Source organism: Sminthopsis crassicaudata, chromosome 1 (genome assembly GCF_048593235.1).
Source record: "Sminthopsis crassicaudata isolate SCR6 chromosome 1, ASM4859323v1, whole genome shotgun sequence".
In the NCBI taxonomy this organism is placed as follows: Eukaryota; Metazoa; Chordata; class Mammalia; order Dasyuromorphia; family Dasyuridae; genus Sminthopsis; species Sminthopsis crassicaudata.
In genome coordinates, this window is record NC_133617.1 from 637,950,217 (window position 1) to 637,972,841 (window position 22,625).

A 22,625-nucleotide genomic window follows, 5' to 3' on the forward strand; every position below is an offset into this window, starting at 1 on the left:
ATAACAGTAGTAGAAGACCATAATAATCAATGATGCTATCAATATATTCACTTCTGGCATGCACTAAAACATGGTTGACATCATTACTCTTAGGACAATGTTCAAAAAGGTTCAAGCATTCCTCTCTCCAAAGAAAGAGGATGCTTCACCAAGAAAGTTATTTTTTTCTACATTGGGCCTAAACCAATATTTAAATTCAAACTATAGCTATGATGTCATTCTTAACAAGTTTTTTTTAACTCCCCCAAACTTTACAGATGTGAGATAATATTTCAGAATTATTAGAAGCTATTAAAAAATAAGATAAATTTCTTTGTCTAAGAGAGTAATGTATTTGAAAGAGCATTAGACTAAAAGATCTAGTCCCAACTTCTTAGTAACTTTCTGATATTGAGCAAATCATTCCCTCTTCAGTTCCCCATTCTATGAATTAATTTTCCTCATCTGTAAAATGAGAGTATTGGAGTAAATGATCTTTCACATATTTCATTGATTTGAAATACAGCCTTTTCCATATTCTGAACAGGGGAAAAAATAGAGACAAAAAAACCACAGCTATTGAACTAAAAGGCATCTCTGAAATGTAGTTCATCTCCTTTATTTTACAGAAGGGGAAACTTTAAATGACAAAAAGGAAGTAATTTGTCAAGGAAATGGAGGCTAAGAGAGGTTATGATTTGCTCAGTCACACAACAACTTAATATCTAAACTGAGCTAAGACATCAAGAATCCAGACTCCCAAATTCAATGTTCCTTCAGTGCAGTCTGCTTCACACATAACTTGGTGCAGTTAGTTAAGTTGAGACTATTTTTATTTAAAAGGTGGCACAAACCAAAACATTTCTAAAACTTTAAGTGACACAGAAGATATATTATCCCATTCTTGATTTAAGTAAAATGAAATGTCCTTTAAATTTTATGTTTGCAAAAGAATAAACAACTTTATAGATCCTCTTTGAAGAAAAGTCTGAACAATATTATCACTGTCAAAAGGAAAATGCTCTTTAGGGAGGTCTTATAGAATTTGCAGACAAGGCACAATTAATCTAGAAAAAAATTGAAATAAAGTTCAGAGGATCCTTTTCAGAGTACTATTTACCTGTCTCAAGAAATTATTCAAAGTCAAATATTTAATTATTTTATATAATAGTCTCCCATAAATCCATAAGAAAAATAATACCTGTGGATAGTTATAAAAGTTATTTTTTTAAATAACAGGAGTTTAATTGTTGTACACCAGTATGAGTATCAGTACTAGATTAATTTATTATAAGTCCCATACTTGAAGAAAAATAATACTTGTGGACAATTATAAAAGTTATTTTTTTAAATAATGGGAGTTTAATTGTTGTCCATCAGTATCAGTATCAGTACTAGGTTAATTTATCATGAGTTCCATACTTGAAGGATGTTCAGCTTTGTAGGGCTGATCAAAGCATGTTGTTCAATGACAAAACTTTCAAAAGATCAAGATCACATAAATGACTCAATGAAGTGCTGATTAATACTAGAGTAAAGCACAAATTAAACAATCTAAGAGCAGTTCTTTTAAAGGGGTATGAATAGTCTCATAACATTCATACCCCTTTAAAAGAACTGCTCTTGGATTGTACATAATAAACCTATATTAGATTACTTGTTGTCTTGGGGAGTAGGGAGGTAAGAGAGGGAAGGAAACAATTTTAGAACACAAAGTTTTACAAAAATGAATGTTAAAAACTATCTTTACATGGATTTGGAAAAACAAAATGGTTTTGAAATTTTCTAAAAAACTGTTGTTTTGGGGTTGTATTATTCAAACTGTTTCAACTGGCACTATGACAGAAAATTTATAGGATTTATGGCTGAGACCGTTGGGAGGACAGTCTGAAACTGTGGTGTAGAAAGAAGCTAAGTGATTCACTGAACTTCAAATTTATCACCAAAAACTTTATTAATAATTCATCCAAATCTTTTTTATACAACATAGTTTTCTGGGAGGACAAAGGTTAAGAGAGATAGAGGGAAACTTACGAGACATAAACAAAAGATAGATATCAAAAATATATATTACAAAGTACTTAATCCATTAGATTAAGCAAATAAACTTATTAAATATATGTTTTATTTTGACATACTTTATAGAATTTTAAATCCTGAATAAAATACTAATATATATTATATTCACAATTATCTCATTGATCTTTTTTTTTTTTTTTTGGTTTGTTTTTAAATAAGGGGAACCCTCATATATAAAGCAGAATAAGTCTTATATGTATGGATATGTTGACAATTTTATATGGTGGATCTTTATAAAATAAAATAAATTGAATTTCACGTACACACTAAAAAGATAATTATTGGTATTTTAATGAGAAAAACATGGGTTATCATAGATTACCAAATTTATATAAGATTTTGACAATATAAATTCAGAATGAAGAATGGATATTTTTAAAATTTTCTAAAAGAAATAGATATTTGGTTCCTACAAATAAAAAATATGAGTAAGAAGCAGGAGTGAAGCTTTTCATCACTAAAAGAGAAAAGGACAGGCAGACAGTTCTAGTTTCCTCAAATTATTTGCGCAAGTCTTTGCTTTGCAGTTATATTGAAAATGATCAAGTTGTTCAAAGGACTCTAGGATTCTGAGAAGAAAGATTCTATAAATGTAAGATATCAGTCTAATTATTATTAGGCTTTGTTTTGTTTTTTTAAACTAAAAGACAAGCTAGCATTCTCCATGCAATTTAAAACCATGTAAATCTCATATTTGTAAATATGAGCCTATGTGGGTGGGTCACCATATACTTTAGTTTTCTATTTCAAAATATCTTTTAGTGACTTCTATAATAATTTTAATTGTCATTCATTAATAACGGAATAGAATTTTGTTCATTAGAATATTGGATCACTTTGTAAGTGAAGATTTATACCATAGATTTTAAAAAATCAATCTTTTTTTTAGTTTAATTTAAGAAATATTTATTAAAATGCCTACAAATAAATGGTTTGGTACTGATCCTGGGACTGGCTATGATGGCATGAATTTAAAGCTGGAATTTATTTATTAATGGAAACTTATTAGTAAACCAGTTAAAATCCTAGACATTGAAAGATAATGAAATTATATGAGATTTCTTTGGCACTTCCTTCAATGGAATATATTGTAAAGGCTTTTTTATCCTCAACTCTATCCCTGAAGGTCTTAGTGATTTATCAACCTTGCTTACTGAGCTAATGATGCTAATCAAATAGCAAAATACTTGAGGTAGCATGCTAAGTACTGAATTTGCTTTCCCTTCACACTAATTATCTCAATCTTATTATTAATTGTAAACAATTATCTCAACAATCTCTCTGATGAGAGATGGAATATTTCAAAGCAATGAATGCAATTGGACAGACATAAAGTGACATGTAAGCCTTAATAAGTGTCCCCTTTGATGGAAAATATAAAAGGACAGAATAGATGCTTGCTCTGAATGTAAACTTGTGTGCCATTCCTCTCTTGTTAACAGAGTTTTGGAAAATGTGGCATTCAGTGCTTGGAGCAATACTGGTTCTAATATTAACTGAAATATTTTTGTTGAATTTTTGATTTGGCATCTATCCATTTGCAGCTGGAAAGTCATCATTAGCATGGTCAACACCAAAATTATTCAATTATCACCCAAATAAATGAAAAGGTAATATGTTAATAATCCTTCTCCAAAGCACACACAATAAATAATTGCAAACATTATTAGCGGCCAAGTCTATTCTCTATCCATTTGCTTGGTTCTGGGATGTATGTTTGTTGAGAAATTCAATGATTTGGGATATTATACTGAAATATGCACTTCTGAAAAATATTGGGTCATTCAATTTGTGGATCTTAGCAACAGCCTTTATTCATATTATGTTTCTTACATATGATATTCAAATTCATTTTTAACAGAATTCAAGCAGCAAAGAAATATCATGATTCTTTCCTGAGCCAATCCTTTCACAGAAACAATTACAAAAAAGACAAATGTCTTGCATTCACAAAATTACCATAGTTCAAATGAAATAAGATTTAGAGAAATTATAAAGTGCTTTCCAGTTCTTCTTAAGAGTATATATATTATTTTTTTATTTTACTTTTTGCCATCATTTTTAGCAGTGATGTTTTGTCTCTCATTATCCAAAGTAGAACTTCTAAGTCTCTAATCAGTAATAATCAAGGTTCTTTGAGGTTAGAAGTCCTTAAATATTAATTATCTCTTTACTCTTAATAATAGCAAATATGACAGAGTAATGATAACATTTAGGGACTGGCATATGTGCAAACTGAGATTATGTATATGCAGTAAAACCTCATTAAGTTGAAATTCTTAGAATTTTATCTCTGAACACTGTATATTCAAGAAACTTCTATACCATGTGGTACACATAAATGATAAGCTTATTTTTGTCTGCCAAAAGGCTGATTATTTATCTTTAAGAGAAATAAAACAACAATGACAATAATATTCTCTCTCATTCTCTCTCTGTCTCTCTGTGTATCTCTCTGTCTCTGTTTCTCCCTCTCCTCCCATTTTGTCTTCTTCTCCTTGCCCCTTTTTCTCTTTTTTCATTCCCCAGAGAAAATGGAGCACATTCAACAACAACAAAAAAATGTGGTAATCAATACTTAGGGATACTTAGTTAAGTGAGATGGCCAAATGATTTTGGTGGTAGGGGTGGAGGACTTCCTTAGGAAGAATGAGAAATGGCAGACGGCTATGGATCTTTTACTAAGTGCATAGAACAAATGAGAAAAAGACTATGAACTGGAAGGTAGAGAAGATTCCAAATTGTAAGGCTAAGCAAAATGTGCCTGGAATGAATTTTAAGGATATTGTTTTTCTGTCCTTTTCTACCACCTCACTCCTTGCCCCAATTTACTCAGAATTACAAGTCAAGATGATACTTTAAAAGTATAAAACATCTTTGTTAAGAAAGCTGCCCCAATTTTTTTTTTACTTTGTAATGGATAACTCAATTTATTACCAATTCACATTTATATGATATGTTAAATATTTCATATTCCCTTTGGGAAATAGAAGAAATGTTCCCACATCAAGTGGCAATGCTCAACTTCCAAAGGCTGCCTTAGCATTTTTTTTTTTTTTTTTTTTTTTTTGCCAAACCACATATAAAACAATGGAATGATGAAGGGAGTGCTACAAGGGAAAGGAATGTCCTAAGTCAAAATACTTCTTCATTCAAGTTTTGAATTGTCTTTAAGCTAAATTGTAATGCTGTTTTGCAAATCACTCTTGCTCTGAACTTCCCATTTTATTCATCTGAAGTGGAACTGCTTCTCTCATCCTCTACTACTGATTCTCTCTTTCCCCTTACATTCTGGCTTCTGGTAAATCCTTCTTCTGTTGTTTTTGCCTTATACCAAAGGAGTACAATGATCAGGGGAATGAGTATACCAGGAAGCCCCACTCAAAAAAAAAAAAACAAAAACAAACAAACAAACAAAAAAAGAAAAGAAAAAAAAACAAAAAACAAAGGTAGAGAGAAGTTATCTTTTAGATAAAATTCCTTTATTTCTCTGGCACTTCATGTTTGTCTTAAAGAATGACTAGACAGGGTTCTTGGGTTCATCTCTGTTCATCAAAGCCAGATAACTGCATTAAATTTCAAGGTTTAAAATTTTTAGACATAATCAAACTGAGAATCATATAAGGTCTATTAACATTACCAGGGAAATGCTTAAAGTATTCTGTATTTTCCATAATTTTAACATTAAATAATTTTATGATAATTAGCTACAACTTGTCAATTCTATAGGAATATTATTATGCTTTATATTTATAAGCTTTTAAAAATATCAGGGGACCTAATAAATGATATTTTAGGAACATAAATATCTTCTTCCTTCTTCTAAATTGATAAAGATATAGAGATGTAGAATAAATGTATATGTATGTACTTGAAGCTATATAAAGTATATATAAAGTAGATAGGGTCTATAGGTTTATGTATGTATTGCTATTTTAAATAACTTAAAAATCCAGATTTCTAATTTACTTAACTAGAATTAAATTTTTCTTGGTTGGAATTAGATTTGAAACATCATATAGTTTTTACATCCTAAACATGAGCAATTTTTCACTTATTTAAGTTATAATGTCATAATAAAAATTTAAGTGAACATAACACTTATGTTTGTTTTGACATGTTTGCTTTGTTTATTATCAGAAGATGTAAAACTAGTGCCACTCACTTTATTGAGGCTTTCTTTTCTTCTCTTTCTATGTCTGGCATTCTCTTTTAGGAATCCAGATGTCTTGTATCACAGAGACATAGCTCAAAGATAGATCACCATGTCTCCAAACTATTCCTTTGTGGTAATATTGTTTTCATCTGTTGAAACACTTTAGTGTTGTTTGTTTTAATGAGCAAGGATATTTTCTCATTGCCAGTCACATTATGTATGCCCAAAGTAAAGAATTTTCACTGGTCAATGAGGTTTGGTTCAGGGAATAAAGAATAAGAAAAATAAGGAGAAAGAATGTGTGGGGGATGATAACCTATGCTTTCCTAAATTTTGTAAATGATGTGTGCAAGTCATTCTACAGGATGAGACATACACTTTCTTAAACATCAATGTCACTGTTAATGTCAGTACTATTTAACATACATTATTCCCCATCAATGCTGTAGGTGTTGTCCTTCAAAACACAAAAAAATGAGAAATACAACTACACTTTGGGTAAGGAACAAGGAAGGTAATTGCTGTCAGACTTACAGTGCTAGAAGTCTCATCAATATTCACATCCGGGAATTGGCCACAAGGCAATGATTCAGGGCAGCAATCTATTTGTGTCTAGAGGCATACTATTCCCTGAATTCTAAAAGCTTTCCAGAGAGACAGAGCTGTAAGAAAGATAAGTGGTCCTTTTTACCTGGCGTTTGAAAATTGAGGCGCCTCAGCTCGACTGGATCAGTTGGATGATGAGAAGGAACCTCTTTACTGTTTGGTATACTGCTTTTTCTAGAGTCAGATTCTGCCCTTTTCCTGTATGAATAAAACAAATGTCAAAAATAACATTTTTAAATAATTTGGGTAAATGAAAAAAAAATTGCAGTCCCAATATTTCTCTTCTTTGTAAGAATTTCTCACTAACTAGCTGAATTACCATGGGCAAATAACTTTATTTTTCTTCACCTGTTTCTCATTTGTAAAATAAATAAATAAAGGGAAAAAACCTTTATATGCTTTGTAAGATTCTTTCAGCTTCAGAATTCAGTGATCTAACCAATCTTCTTTAAAAGAGGTATATAGGATGGCAGTAGGGTGTGTATATACATATTATATATTCATAGCTAGGATAGGAGGCAAGGAGCTACTCCATATACTCCCATCATCATCCTTTCTCCAATAGTTCTCCCAAAATCTAGCTAGAAGGAACACAATCTTAGCATCCTGTACTATAAAGTATATTGGAACAGAGCTGAGCTGTGAGATTCCTCTAGCTTTTCAAGTACCCAGAAAAGTAGCAATGTGTTTGTCATTCTTATTTAAAAGTGTGTAATGGGGCACAATGGTGATTATCTGTATTGCTTATGTTAGGATAGTCAAATACATTTAGTTGGATTCCTAGTATGGCTGACTTCACCTACTGCAGAAGAATTTAGTCCACAGAACACCAATGCCTGCTACGCCTCTGATCTTGAGGGAAAAATTGCTTTTGTGGTTTATGATGGCAAAGCTAACTGCAATTTATATCGTTAAAGAAACTCAATCATGGAAATGTCAAAGAAAAAGTAATTGCTTCGAGTGGCCGTCTAATCCTTTGGATGATCATTCAAGGCAAAAGACTCATTAACAGTGCCTAGTTATAAATGTGAGCTTTCAGACAACCTATTTTATCTCTGTTTTAAAAGCTACCCACTGCTTTTATTAAACATCCTTGTTTAAGCTGTCATAATGTAATTTTAACAAATGCATGAACAAGATTTGTTAGATTTGATTCTAAGTCTACGTTATTCATTGTCCCTTTCCCACTCAAATAAACAGGGATATCTTTTATTTTTTTTCTCCAAGGTTGAAGTAGATCAAAAGTTTAGCTTGGCAATTAAATACTTTCTTTCCCTACTAAGCCTTCCCTCAACAGTGATTCTCCTCTGATGCTGACAACCTGACACAGTTTCAAGAATCTCAGCCAACAGTCATGATCAGAGTGTTGCATTATTAATTGCTGCATATAGCAAAGGTACTACAAAACTGGGAAACAGATATTCTGGGTCTTCCAGGAATGCTTGCCCTGACTATTAAAATGTGGACATTGAAGCATTGTCACTGCCATGATAATGAAATGCCATTTTTTTGATGACATATAGAATCATTGCCTAGTCAGTCATTGATGACTGAGGTCAAAGGGCTTCTTTGTTTTCAGTTGTATTTATTTTCCTTGCATATAGGAGGTCCAGAGGATAAAGAGAGGTGAAGGAAAGCACACTGCATTGCTCAAATACTTTGTTTTGAAGACCATCCCAAATGGGTCTCAGTTTTGTGAGTGGGTCTATTATTACCTACTTAACCGCTTAAACTTACTGACTGCCACTTCTTATGTCAACATTGGCATGTCAAAGACAGTCTTAGGAGACAGATGCACTTGAGAAATGACAGGACTAATCAGAGAAGAGGTAAAGTTGATGAAGTAATAGAAGCTATTGATAATTTTGATAAGGGGATTGAGGGTGGGGTAAAAAGGTCAAGTTAGACAGAAAGGGATGAGAAAAAGGAGAAAAAAATAAGAAGGTAGGAAAGGACACAATGGAATAAAGAAAAAGATGATTGACTTTAGGCTTTGAAATTTAACCAGGTCCAATAGCATGGGAATATATCTGATGATGTTTAAACAACAGAAATCTAAGAGTATTTTGCAGATGAGAGGCATATTAATAAAATCAAGAGATAGCACAGTATGGTGCCAAAAGCACTAGATTTAGGGCCAAATCTGTTATGAGCTAACTGGGAAACTTTATGCGAATCACTTAATTTCACTGGGCCTCATTATCCTGACCTGTAAAATATATGGTTGGACTAGATCTCTTATCCCTTTCAATTCTTATAGTCTGTGATTCTGTCACTGATGGGTCACTCAGCTTTACTTGCAAAATATGCAAGTTGGCTACGAGTTTGTAGGAAGTATACTGTTGCATATTTAAATTGATATGTTACCAAAAAAAGTGCTTCCCCCTCCCCTTCTTTGCTGGGATCAGAACTGTAGCACAATACTGAAACTCAGTGAAAGGACAGTACAAGACCATGCTTTCCTTCTTATCATCTTTATTTTTAAACACTCAAGAGAATTCTCCTGCACTCTGGAGGGGTAGACATCCTCTCCTGACAGAGTAGTCAGGGAAAATCAGTTGTTCTTGGCAACTGTAGAAAAAGACAACCTACTGGAACATGGATGCAACTTTTCACTTCTACACTCCAGATTTTTTGTCCCACTAGATTTGTAGGTATTTTGGAACCATGTGCAAGTTACTTGCTTATCTTGATTATCAGCTTTCTTTCTCATTAATAAAATGAGATCAATAATTATAATACCTTTTTCTTAATGTTTTTGAATAAATTGCTTTGTAAACATCATATACTGAAAAAATGAATAATTATCAAATGCGCGCATGTGTGTACATGTTCTTTCTTGGGAAGTATCCCTCTAGGCATGATCTTTTGGTATAGCAGGAAAAGGAAGATTTATTTTACCTTTTTTCAACTATTTCTATTGATGCTCAATTATATCACCATTCCAAGATTTTAGTTAGAAGTTCTAGTTCTATGTTCTGCCACCCTATAGCTATTTAAGCTTAGAGAAGAAACTTAGTCTACTCAGCTTCAGTTTTCTAATTAAAGAAAAAGGCATACTTGAAATGTTATCTTTAAGTTCTCTTCTAAGTAAAGGCAAAGTAAGAAAACTATAGACAAGTAATATGTGGCAGTTTTGTGGCACAGTGGACATAGCACCAGGCCTAGAGTCAGGAAGACTTATCTTAACTGACTTCAAATGTGGCCTCAGACTCTTAGTAGTTGTGTGATTCTGGATAAGTCACTTAACCCTGTTTGCCTCAGTTTCCTCACTTGTAAAATCAAGTAGAGAAAGAAATAACAAACCACTCCACCATGTTTGCCAAGAAAACCTCAATGGGGTCATGAAAAGTCACACATGAATGAAAATGATTGAATAACCATAATCTTTGATAATTCTTTGCACAATGAGTCATGACAAAAAAAATAAAATGTTGTTTCTGAAAGTAATAATGCAAGAGATATCCTTGAGAACATAGAGTTCATTAATGTGGGATATCTAACTGAAAATTTCCTTCATAAGAGTGAATTTTAACAATTAGAACTATAAAAATGTATAAAACATTGCTTTTGTAAGAGGCAACTGTAGTGGAGAACAAATGCCATGGAATTCTGAAACTCTCACTGTGTAATTGTATGAGTTATATACCCTTCATGATTTCCTTTTCTTCCTATACAAAATGAAGGAATCAGGAGAGAAGACCTTAGGGGACCCTACTGGATCTGGTTTTTGTGAACTATCCATCACTATACATACATACATGCATACATATATATATATATATATATATATATATATATATATATATATATATATATATATATATATATATATATATATATTGAAGAAGAAAAAAAAACCCTTTACATTTTGGGGAGCCTAAAGAGAACTTTTCTTATATTAAATTCGTATACCATTACTTCAGTGTAATATGAAGATGATCTTTGATTCTCAAAAATCATGGCAACAAAGAGCAAGCTTTGCAGAGGTCTCTCAAACTGCAAAGGTTTCAAGTGTGGTCTGGGACTAAGAATATTTGTTATTTATGAATGTATCTAGGTGGGTTTGAGGTACTTTATCATCATAAGAGTGGCCTGATCCCAATGTTTGCCAAATCAAAACAATTCATAATAATTATCTTCCATGCATTAGAAGGTTGTAATGTGCATCAGTGGCAAGAGGATACACACGAAACAAATAACTGATTCCTGAAATATTAAAGCATAGGAGAGATGCATTGCCTATATGAAAAGCTGAATTAAATGTTATCTACGCTCCTTTGAAACTCAAAAATCTTATTCTTTATTCAATGTCAAACTATGAATGACAACAATAGAACATAGTTTGCATTGAATAGTAGTGGACATAACTAGGGCAGTGCATTTTAAAAGTTGGTGGGTTCCTATTTTCAAGGAATCACAAGATTATTTACAATGAAATAATGGCACTGTATCACAGGACAGAATCACTTTAGGAAGATGAGATTATTCTAATGTTCACAGATGACCTATTTTATGATTTTTAGCCTGATCTCCAATAGAAACAAAGAACTATGTAATAGAGTATATATTCAACTTAAAAAAATTTAAGTACACACTTTAATGCTCCCTATTGCCCAACTGATGAGCATTCATGAAATAATTTAAATTACCTAAAAGGAGAAGAAAAGAAAAAGGCAGTTTCTTCTTCTTACACCATGAGAATAAAACACTTCAAATTCCTTCCTATTTGCCTAACTCTCTCATAATAGAAGCAATTTGCGAAACTTAAAGTGCAATACAAAAGCTAACAATCATATTAGAAGTTTTTCAAAGTATAATCTGCCCATGATCCTCTGGTCTGACATTATTTTTGAAGTTATTACCACCATCATTGTCACCCATCATGCCAGGCTACTATTTTCCCTTTTCCTCTTTCTTACTGGAAGTAAATGGAATTCATTCTTTACTTCTCACCTGTCAGGTTTACTGCTCCATTTTAATGCAGCAAGGAGGAGAAAAAAAGGCTAAATGTTAGTTGGCCAATGGCAAAAGGAGTAACCATGACAACCAGAGATCCAAGAAATGGTGTTCTATAGTGGGGACATGCAACTTACACAAATTAGCAAATGACAGCTTATAAAAACATTGAATGTTTTCTAATCATGGAATAAATGGAGGACACAAGGTTACGTTCAAATGAGAGTCTTTTGCTGTTAAAGAAAACATTTTTGTATTAATGTCATACTCTCTTTTGGCCGTCGCCTACAAAATAATGCCACAATCAATTATATCCCAGGAGGTGGCTGATATTAGATATATAATTTGATTTTTACTAAATGTGCTACATGCTGGGGGGGAAAAAGACTAATGTATCTAATGTGGATATAGTAAAGTCCTATGTAACAGATTTGTGCATATAAAATAAAAATGTTTTAGTTAAGTGGATACATTATTTCTTTAGTGATAGCAAATTTCCAGAAGTTAAATTAAACTACAGAAAAAGTTTCCACAATGGTACCATATTTACTAAGTACCAGAAATGGTTTCTTCAAATATATTTACACAAGTTAAGTAATCATAAATGTTTTTCTAATAAAGGATTAAATACATTTTTCAATTATGTAAACTATAATCCACATCATTATAAATCTATGATGAATTAGCAGGGCTAATTGGGAAAAGCACTTTAATTTTTTAACCATAGGGCAGACATATTCTTAATTCATGGCATACTACCATATGTGTACATTTGTTTCATATTTGTAAAACTTCCACTTGTATTAACATGTCAATTCATGTTCATTACTAAGAACCAGGTACTATGCTAAGTATAGTAGTTTAGGCTGCTGATAACTTTATATAATGAAAAAAGGCTTGTTATTAACATGAATTAATTTGTGTACTCCTATCTTGGAAGAACTTTATATAAACTATATTTTTCCATTTAGCATATAAGGGATACTGTCAAAGTCAACAGAAAAAGAAAAGCATACTTGAAGAGATTATGTGCCTCCAAATTGTGAGCTGGTAACAGGTTCAGCAAAGTTCTAATACTTGGGTTAAACTGTGATTAATTCCTAATGATAAACATGTAGAAATACAAACTGAATAATGAAACTGGCATATCTACCATAGCTATTAAATCATTCTTATCCTCAGATTCTTAAAGGGTCATCCACTATAGGAGAACATCCCTACCTATGACTACACAAGTAACATGCGTTACATACATTCTTATAAAAGAGTTTCAAACATGCTTCCATAGGTCAATGACAAAAGTCAACTGGCCAATTGTGAAAGCCAATCAATTCCTTTTGGAGAGTGGAATAGTGTTAATATTATCTTTCCCAAAATGATACTTGAGTCTTCCTAAGAATCAGCACATCTAAAAATGTAATTTATTTATACTCCTTTGGAAATCAGGTTTATTATATCTGTTTATGAACCCATATTTAGTATATCTAGCAACACTTGAATGAAGAAGCTTTAGGAATTTAAACTTATGAATGACATTAAATTAAATTGTGTGTATGGAACCAATGTTATGACATACACCAGGCAGACAAAATCAAGGTTCTATGCGAGGGAATTAAGAACAATATTGACATTTATACAGCATTTCCCTTCAAGGATCTCAAAATATTGAACAAAAAATAGTGTTTCTAGATGGTGAGTGGGGGTATGTTATCAGTCTTTAAATGAACAAAAAGAAGCAATAAATTTCCTAAGATCACAAAAAATGCTAGAACTGGAAAAAATATTCTGAGAATTCAAATATATGATTCTCTATTTACTCATTTACTTTGTTTTCATTACATATAAAATCATTATAATAAGAATAAATATTATTTACTCTAAAATTATGATTAGTGCTATTATTTCTTACTATTCAGAAGTTTCAATTGTTTGTAATAGAATTCCAATGTCTGGCTTCATCTTTTTAATTTCTTTCTTTTTTCTACATTTCAAATCACTATCTATTCTCTTTTTCTAACATTAAATATGCTTCAGCCATTGTAGAACAACACTTTTCAGATTTATAATTATTGGATGGGTTAATTCTTGTAACTGGTTATACATAAATACATCTATACAAATGATTTTTTCCTCTTGTCTGCTTGTATTATTTATGATTTGAAATTGAAATTCTGTAGGTTAACCACTATTTTCCTCAGTGATTTTGTCATGCCCATGTACTAAACTCCTTACTTAAAACATTTCTATAACAAATATGTACTTGGTGGAGGACATAAGAAAGTGCTGAGATAAGATATAAGACAAAACAAGTTAAAATTCACTTCTTATCAGTAGTGGGTCAGTAGCATCATCTTTGTAGGAGAACAGTACTTAGAGAAATAAAAACTGCAAATCATTTCCAATGATCCATGTAATGAAGTAAATGACAACTGACAAAAGCAGACATGACTTTTGAAAGAATGCATATGGCTGAGAGTTTATTCATTAAAAAGCATCACTGATGGGACTCAGCCAAATTTCTTACATACTGCTCTATGATAATGACCCTAAGGGGCATCATTATACCTACTTGAATTTCAAGTCAATAATTTCCAATCAAATCTTTATTGCTGAGACAAGTATTTCTACTTCAGAAATACTTTGTAAGTTACCACTTAAATGCATTTTCAGTTAGGGTTTGTTCGTTTCAGTGTGCAAACTGAATTTCTCACTCATATACTACAAGCCTAACTCTATGTTTTATCAAAAAAGAACCATGAAAATTGGTCATCCTTAGAATATATGATAAACCCATCTTTTCCCTTTAAGGGAAAAGTCTTTATATCTTTCTAAGGTAGCATCTAATGAGTGAATTAAACTGGGAGATATTTAATACTACTATTTCTACCAAATGGTAATGAATTTGTCTAGTTCTATTCCAGAAAAAAAATCTCTGAAGAAATCTTGCTGCACTCTACCTACCTAGAAAAAAAGAATCCTAGGATTAAAGTCAGAGGTCCCAGATTTGAATTTCAGCCCCAATTCTCATTAGTTTTGTGACCACAGAAAAGTTGCAACTCCTCAGACACTCAGCATCAATATCTATAAAATAAAGATTTTAATATAGCTACTACCCACCTCACAAGAAGTAATATGATGAAAATGCTGTATAAATCATGGAGCATAATAAATCTATACATTATTATTAAGTTTATTGAAGAAAACCATAATATTTAGTGGGGAAAATGTTCCATTTTGGGTTTCAGATAGACTAAAACTTGGCCTTCAATACATATCTGGAATTTACCTTTCAGCAAGCACTGATTACTACAGGAGTTCGGATGTGGACACAAATTAAAAAAAACAAAAAAACTATGAGAGCAATTAGAAATCTGCATTATTATTATTAAACTCTCATTCAATAATTTTTATAGTATAAGCAGGAAATGTCACAAAATTCTTATTTGGAAAAGTTTGATCAGTTCTCAAGTATCATTCAGGAACTCATTCAGCTACACACTTTGGCCTTTCTTTCTTCTCCACCTTACCATTTGCTTTTGGGATATTTCCATAATTTTTTATTATCCCTCATAGCAGAAGTGACAGTGGGATAGAAAGGAAGCATTGCATGAAAACTACTCAGTAATGATCCTTAATACAAACACCAGGGAAGTATTTGAGCAAGAAAAAATATTTGAAACCATTGTTTAGAGTGAGGTTCTTTCATTTTCTCATTCCTTTCCAAGACCCTATATGCCCCAAATGATCCAGCATTGTCAGTAAAACATAAACCAAAGAAACACAGCCAAGCATTAGGGAGATAGCAAGACCATATAATGAATGAGAATTGAGAATCTCCTTAATTCCTTCCCTCATCCTCTTCTCAACATTTGAGAGAAATTGAGGAAGCACCTTTAGGAGAAAGGGATTATTTTAGGGGAGTTTTCATAAGGAAAGGGAGCAAGCAGAGAGAACAAAAAGGGTGAAACTATTTCAGGAACATGGTTAATATCACAAATGAACATTTATAAAATAGAGTAGGAGAAACATAAGTTGAATTAATGCATGGGGGGAGAAAGAAAAAATGAAAAGGATATAAGCAAGTAAAGAGTAGGGGAGAGGTCAATATCAAGAGGTTTCAATCTATTTTAGAAGGGCTCGATGGAAGGAGAGAGATGAAATACTTTATGGTGGTGAAAGAAGATGATTTTGGCAGGTACATCCAGAATGGATGGGCCTTCATTAAAAAGAGAGGTGGATAAAAGCACAGGTAGTTAAAGTAATCCAAGAGCAAAAATAGATGAATTTATGGTGGATTGAGAGAATGAATAAATTCTACAGTTATTTTAAAGGATGATACTGTAGAATTTAGTGACATTCAAGAGGTTGGGAAGAAAATATAAAAGTCTGAAAGCATATGAGAGGAATATAATGAATTTAATAGCAGAGTTGGAAGATACTATAAAGCTGGAGGGGAAGAATGGTGACCTTCTTCTCTACCAAACTGGCTCTAATCAAGCAGTAGAATGTAAAAGGTATCCAGAAATAGGTAATATAAAAGCAGAAAGTGAAAAAATATGGGGAAAAAAAGTAAAAATCAATGATGATAAGCCAAATAGGCAATTTCCTGCATAGGGATGGAAGTTGAAATCATGAAGTACTATTAGAATATTGAAGGAAAAGAAGCTTAATGGCAGAAAAAAATGGAAAATGCTTCTCCTACTCATGGAGAACATAAGATAAATGATAAGAAGCAAGTTTTGAAAGGTTATAAATAAAATAGAAAGGTCAGAAAAATGTTGGAAAAGTCAGGGTTCATTTTTGTCTTTCTAATTGAACCCAAGCTTTTCCGTTCTTTTCATCTTAAAATATTTATGGATGGAGGAAATGTCAATGCTTGTAATACTGATAAAACATATAATACAAGATAGTGATTACATTTTATAAAAATATTGGAAACAGAGTATAAAATGGGGCAAGACATGTGAAATGCATATTTTCCACTATAATTTGGCATTATTTGATAAAGCTGCCCAGAAATGTTAAGCAGATATACATGAGACAGGAAAAAGAAAGACATCAGTTGGTCATGATGGGAATAAACTAGTTTATGCGTCCTTATAGAGGAAAACAAGCCAAGAATGTTATAATAAAGACAGCTGGAAAACGATAACCATATAAGATTTTGTATAGAATAGTCATTATTTTTCCTGTTATATAGAATCAGTGCATCAAATATTTCTGGAGGTTTCCTGAAAATATTACTACTAAATATAAATCATGCAATGAAGATACGATATTTGTCAGGGATTATAAATATACTCTATGGCCTCCATCTCCCCACCAATGAATATCATTTCAATAGAATTATGAGGCAAGCCTACCTTTTGTAGAGGAGGATAGCTATGACAATGCAAATGATAAAGACAACTGCAAGCACTGGCCCCACGACCCAGATTAATCCTTCTTCTTCATCTGTCATGGGCTGGGGATCGAGGTCCATTGATACAACAGGATCTGAGTAAGGACTAGTTGCATACATGGTCTGAGGAAAAAGAGTTTGTTTTGTTAGAAAATAATTGTTTCAAAAAGGAGAAGACAAGTTAAAGCTGATATTTGGTTGACAAATAACGGTGTTTCCCCTAAATAATTAATTGTATTTACTTTGTAATTTCCGAAAGTGGCTTGTGGGAAAAATAAATGTTATGTACAATATAATTTGTTATAATGATGGCATTTATTTTAATGTTAGCTTAGAATCAATAATGTGTGATATCTTTTAAAACTCTTAAATACAAGTCATTAATGAATCAATAAGTATTTATTAAAATCTATTATGGGCTAGAAGACAGTAGTATATTTTGTGTCAAAAACATTAAGATAATACCTTATTTCCCAGCTCTGTAGTTTACTGATTTTATGACAATCAAATCAAATCAAATCAATTAAAGTTTCTAAGCTAGCTATGAAATGAATTTATAACATCATGTTCATTGATAATGGCCTAAGATAAAATGACTGCAAAGAGTATAACATAAAAAAGCAAGACACTATAATATGCCCAACACTGAGTCCTTATCCCTCAGAGACTCTTTAATTAACTTGTATAGATGACAACAAAAGTAAAGTGAGGAGAGAACAGTTAGGGTGATAGATAATATAATTATTCCAATTATGTAACTGACACCAATATTTCATAAAACAAAGAAATGGGGCTTGTCCATGCTTACTAAAGTTGATAGGTATAGGATAAACCAAGACAAGATTTCAACTCATCATCATTATGTACCAGATATCTGCTTGTCTATTCTGACTGATACTTTCTCCCTATGTTGTCTCTTATGAATGGATTTGTGAAATGAGTATCAAACTAAAAAAGACCAGAAAGCTAAATGGAGTAGATAAAGAGGATTGGTAGAAGAAAAAAATGAATACCAAAATACCAGAAAGGAATGGAATCAATAAGTTCAGCTGATTAAGTTATGAAATTAGATTTATGTCTTGTTACAAGTCAATGATGAGTTTTGAGCATTTTCTCTTAAAACTAGATGAGACCCAAGTACAGAGATGAAATGAATACGATAGAAAGAATAACTGAAAAGGACTGAGAGCTGGATAGGGCTAGTAAGATCAGAACATTCAAGAAAGAAGTTGCTCTAAGGAATGATAGTAAACTTTCTTTCAAATGTCTACTGAGACATACAGGCTCTTGCTCACTGCCTAACAATAATAATAATAATAATAATAATAGCAGCTAACATTTAAATAGTCTTTACTGTACGCCACACACTATGCTAAGCACTATATAATTATTATCTCATTTGGTCTTTTACCACAATTCTGGGGTACAGTTGCTATTACTATCTGCATTTTACAGACCAGTAAACTAAGGTTCATTGAGTTTAAATAACTTGCCCAGGATTGCATGGCATTAAATGCCTAATGCCAGATTTCATTTGGGAGTCTTTCTAACTCTAGACCTGATATCCAACTTAGCTATTCCAAGATATATTACACTTTTTAGTTAGTATAAATACCAGTAATATTGCTCAGTTGAAAAACTACTTGTCCGAAACAAGACCTCTCAGGTAATATCTTTCTACACTGAAGGCATTTAAGAATTATTTGAAACAAATGATGTTGGCTTATTTTGACTTAAAGCAATAGGATGGGAAGGTGAGTGAGAAAAATATAAGAAAAATAAGTTTGTGACTAATGAGATACAGGGATAGATATCATAGTACATGGATGACCTCTTAACTTGAATCATTTTAGTATGTGGAAAAGAAAGCTTTGCTAACACTTCCATTGCATGAAAAGAATTAAGCTATTTTTTCATCCTTTAAGAATAACTGATGAGAAAATCAAAGCTGAAAGGATTACAGAAGTCATTTAGTTCAACCCTCTAATTTTACAGAAGAGAAACTGAGGTTCAAAGAAGTTAAATTTTTGTTGTCCAATATTACAGAAGTTACCAGTGACAGGGGATTTGAACAGATGCTTTGACTAGAAAAGTCAGGGCTTTTTCCAGCCCAACTTCTGAGATAACATTACAAACAGGATCATCAGATCATATAGCAGAGATTGAAGGGTTGAAGAGATGTTACAGGTCACTTTGATCCCTGCAATTTACAGGTAAGTTACTATGGTGCAGGGATGGAAACAGAACTTGTGGTCACAAAAGTACTAATTGGGAGAGTGGCAATCCAAAGACACATTATAGGATCACAGACCTAGAATGAATTGAGGTGTCAGAGGGGAGAAGTTCAAAACCTTTCATATTACAGATGAGGAAACTGAGGTGCAAAGAAGTCAAATGGTTTATCCACAGTCAGACAGAGGATTCTAAAGAATGACAGAAATCATAACTCAAAAATTCACCAATCTTGGAGGACAGACTTTAAAAGTTTAATCAATATAAGTTTGTGGAATTCTGAATGATGAGGTTTTTACAGGAACTCTAAGCACAATTCTCCACCAGACACATTTGCATTTCACATGAAAAACAAATTGAGAATCAAGAGGAATGGAGATTTATGAAAATTAAAAAGAAAATTTTTACCGAACTTTTTTCCTTGCAAGCCTCTGTATTTTGATCAATTTTGAGGGTCAAATAAAAAGTTAATAATTATTAGTTCATCCTACCTTAACCTTCTGATAATCTTGACAATCTTTACATTTTCTAACTGAAGACTGGAGGAAGTTGGTGTTTTCATTTTTTTGTTTGCTACTCTAATGCTTTTTCCAGATAATTAAACTAATCTACCTATAGATGTGTAAAGTATTTTATTCAATTAGCAATCAGAAAGCACTTTGAGAAGACCAAAAGCCAGTATAAATACAAGTAGTATTGCTTAGTTGAATACCTACTTGTCAGAATCAAGACCTCTCAGGTAATGATCTTCCTACACTGAAGGCACTTAAGAAATACTTGAAACAAATGATGTTGGCTTATTTTGACTTAAAGTAGTTGTATGGAAAAGTGAGTGAGAAAAATACAAGAAAAAAAAGTTTGTAACTAATGAGATACAGGGATAGATACCATAGTGCATGGATAACTTCTTAATTTGAAACATTTTAAAAACCATTCAATTATGACTTCCAGAAAAAAAGACAGGAAATTTTTTCTGGTATGAGTTGAGGTAGAAAAAAAAAATTCTCCTTTTGCTGTGCTTCTTTTGTGTGTGATAGTACTCCTCTGAGAGTGCCTTCTCTACTGTATTATAACAGTGTTTTTAAATCTCTTTTAATTCAGACAGGTTTTTTTTTTTACTTAATTGATTTAAAGCTAAGTTCAGAATAGAAAAAAAAAAATCATTGCCATGTACACAGTAGAACATAAAAAAGGTTTCAAAATATAAAGAAATAAATTGCCACATCAAGAAAGCCTATAAAATAAATATTACGCATTGTGTTCAGAGTTGTCCATCTTTTCTCTTCTTCCTTGTAGTTTTCATTTGTTCATTTCATGTGTTCATTTATTCTTTCCATCCCTCCTTCCCCCAAGGAGGAGTACAATTAAGTACAGATATATTTATACACACACACACACACACACACACACACACACATATATATATATATATATATATGTATATGTATACACTCATGCACATACATACATCTATACATAGATATCTATAATCATAAATGTATATGTACATATATTCATATACATCAATATAAAACTGAAGGTGTTTTTTTAATTTAAAAAAAAGTTTTATTTTCCCTTCCCTTCATACTCTGCCTTACAATCTTTACATTGAAGTATAAAATTTATTCTATACATTAAAAATTCCAAGGAGCCAATCATTTTCTTTTCAAATCACTATTTATGCACAAAGATAACCTATGCAGAAAGGCTGTCTTTTGATTTGATATTCCACTTGAGAATTTCCATAGTCATTTGAAAAGAAGCCCCACAGTTCAGCATCAATACTAATAGAGAATCCTTTGATAAGTTTCTATATCTGAAAGAGATTGGGGTGTGGGTATGGGGGAGAGCTGACTAGCTGAACCCAATTACTTTGCCTTGCTGACTGAGGAATCAATTAGAAACCCAGAATGTGAGATGCTAAATTTCAATGTGAACTATCATGTTTCCCCCCTCCATCCTATTTCTGTCTTTCCTGGATTTAAAAAAAAAAAATACAAAACAGTATTACATTCAGCTAAAGCAACCCAAGCATGAAGGGACATAAGAATAAGAAGAATTACATAAGAGAAGACAACTCATTATTTAGACCACCTCAGGAATTCTCCTTATTGCTGAATTATTTTCTAACTTTCTTATATTCCACTGATAAGAGTCACAAGTAAATTGCTATAATTAAAGAAGTCAGCTCTGCTTATCTCACATTAGACAGATCTTCCCAATGAATTCTGGGAATAAGCATCACTATTTCAATGGTGCTTCCAAATTCAAAGTCAAAACCAAAAGAAAACAAACAAACAAACAAAAAAGCACCTCATCATTCCAAACTTCAATTTTTGGATGTTTTAAAAGAGAAACTCAGTTTTTTGTTTTTTATTTTTCCTAAGCTCCCACAATAATTACATACAGAGCCTTAAATTAGGAGGACTTAAGTTCAAATCTGGTCTCAGACACTTGATACTTCCTAGCTGTGTGAACCTAGGCAAGTCACTTAACCCTAATTGCCTCAGGGGGGAAAACCATATTATTTGAATATTCTCTTTCAAGTAAAGATGAGTTCAGGCAAAAATATGTATATAGAATAAACTGTAGCCTTGTCTTAACACAATCAATTTTATTGAGAATCTAATGGAATGAATCTATCCAATAATATTTAATTAAAAGAAGTACCAAAAGGATGTTCTTATACTGTTGATATATATGTATATGTATATAAAAGATGGAAGGGACCTTGGAAATTATCTAGTCCTTCTGCTCCAAACTCAAAGCCCAAACAGAATTAAAATATAATTGGGAAATGTTTAATAGAAAGAAATGAAAATACAAAATAAATGTTAATCTGTGGTTTTCTATATCCATTTCTATTTGAGTTTGATACCACTCATTTGATACCATCAGCTCTTCATATTATAGGTGAGAAAAATAAATACAGAGAAGAGGAAAACTTGCTCAAGTCACAAAACTTATAAGCAATTAAATTAGGTTTTAATAACAACGTCAAATACAACACACTCTATACTATTAGCATACTATTTGTAGAAGACAGTTTCCAGCATGGGTCCAAACAACTTGATCACATTATAGATTTTATATATTCCTTTTAGGTTAGATTGAAAATAAACTAGAAAAGCTCAGAGTCCTAATGAAGATGAGAATCTTTACCTCTCCTCCTCTCTGCACCAAGGAAGAAGTCATTTAAAGTCATTGCTGCCA

General features: G+C 32.0%; 1 protein-coding gene across 1 annotated transcript in view; it reads right to left on the reverse strand.

Annotated features, from left to right (window-relative positions):
- The window catches only part of PTPRD (protein tyrosine phosphatase receptor type D), a 2,806,204-nt gene that overhangs the window by 126,219 nt on the left and 2,657,360 nt on the right, over positions 1–22,625 (reverse strand). Inside the window, 3 exon segments of the mRNA XM_074282898.1 lie at positions 6,906–7,018; positions 11,777–11,791; positions 17,143–17,303. Coding sequence (XP_074138999.1) covers positions 6,906–7,018; positions 11,777–11,791; positions 17,143–17,303 — 289 coding nt within the window.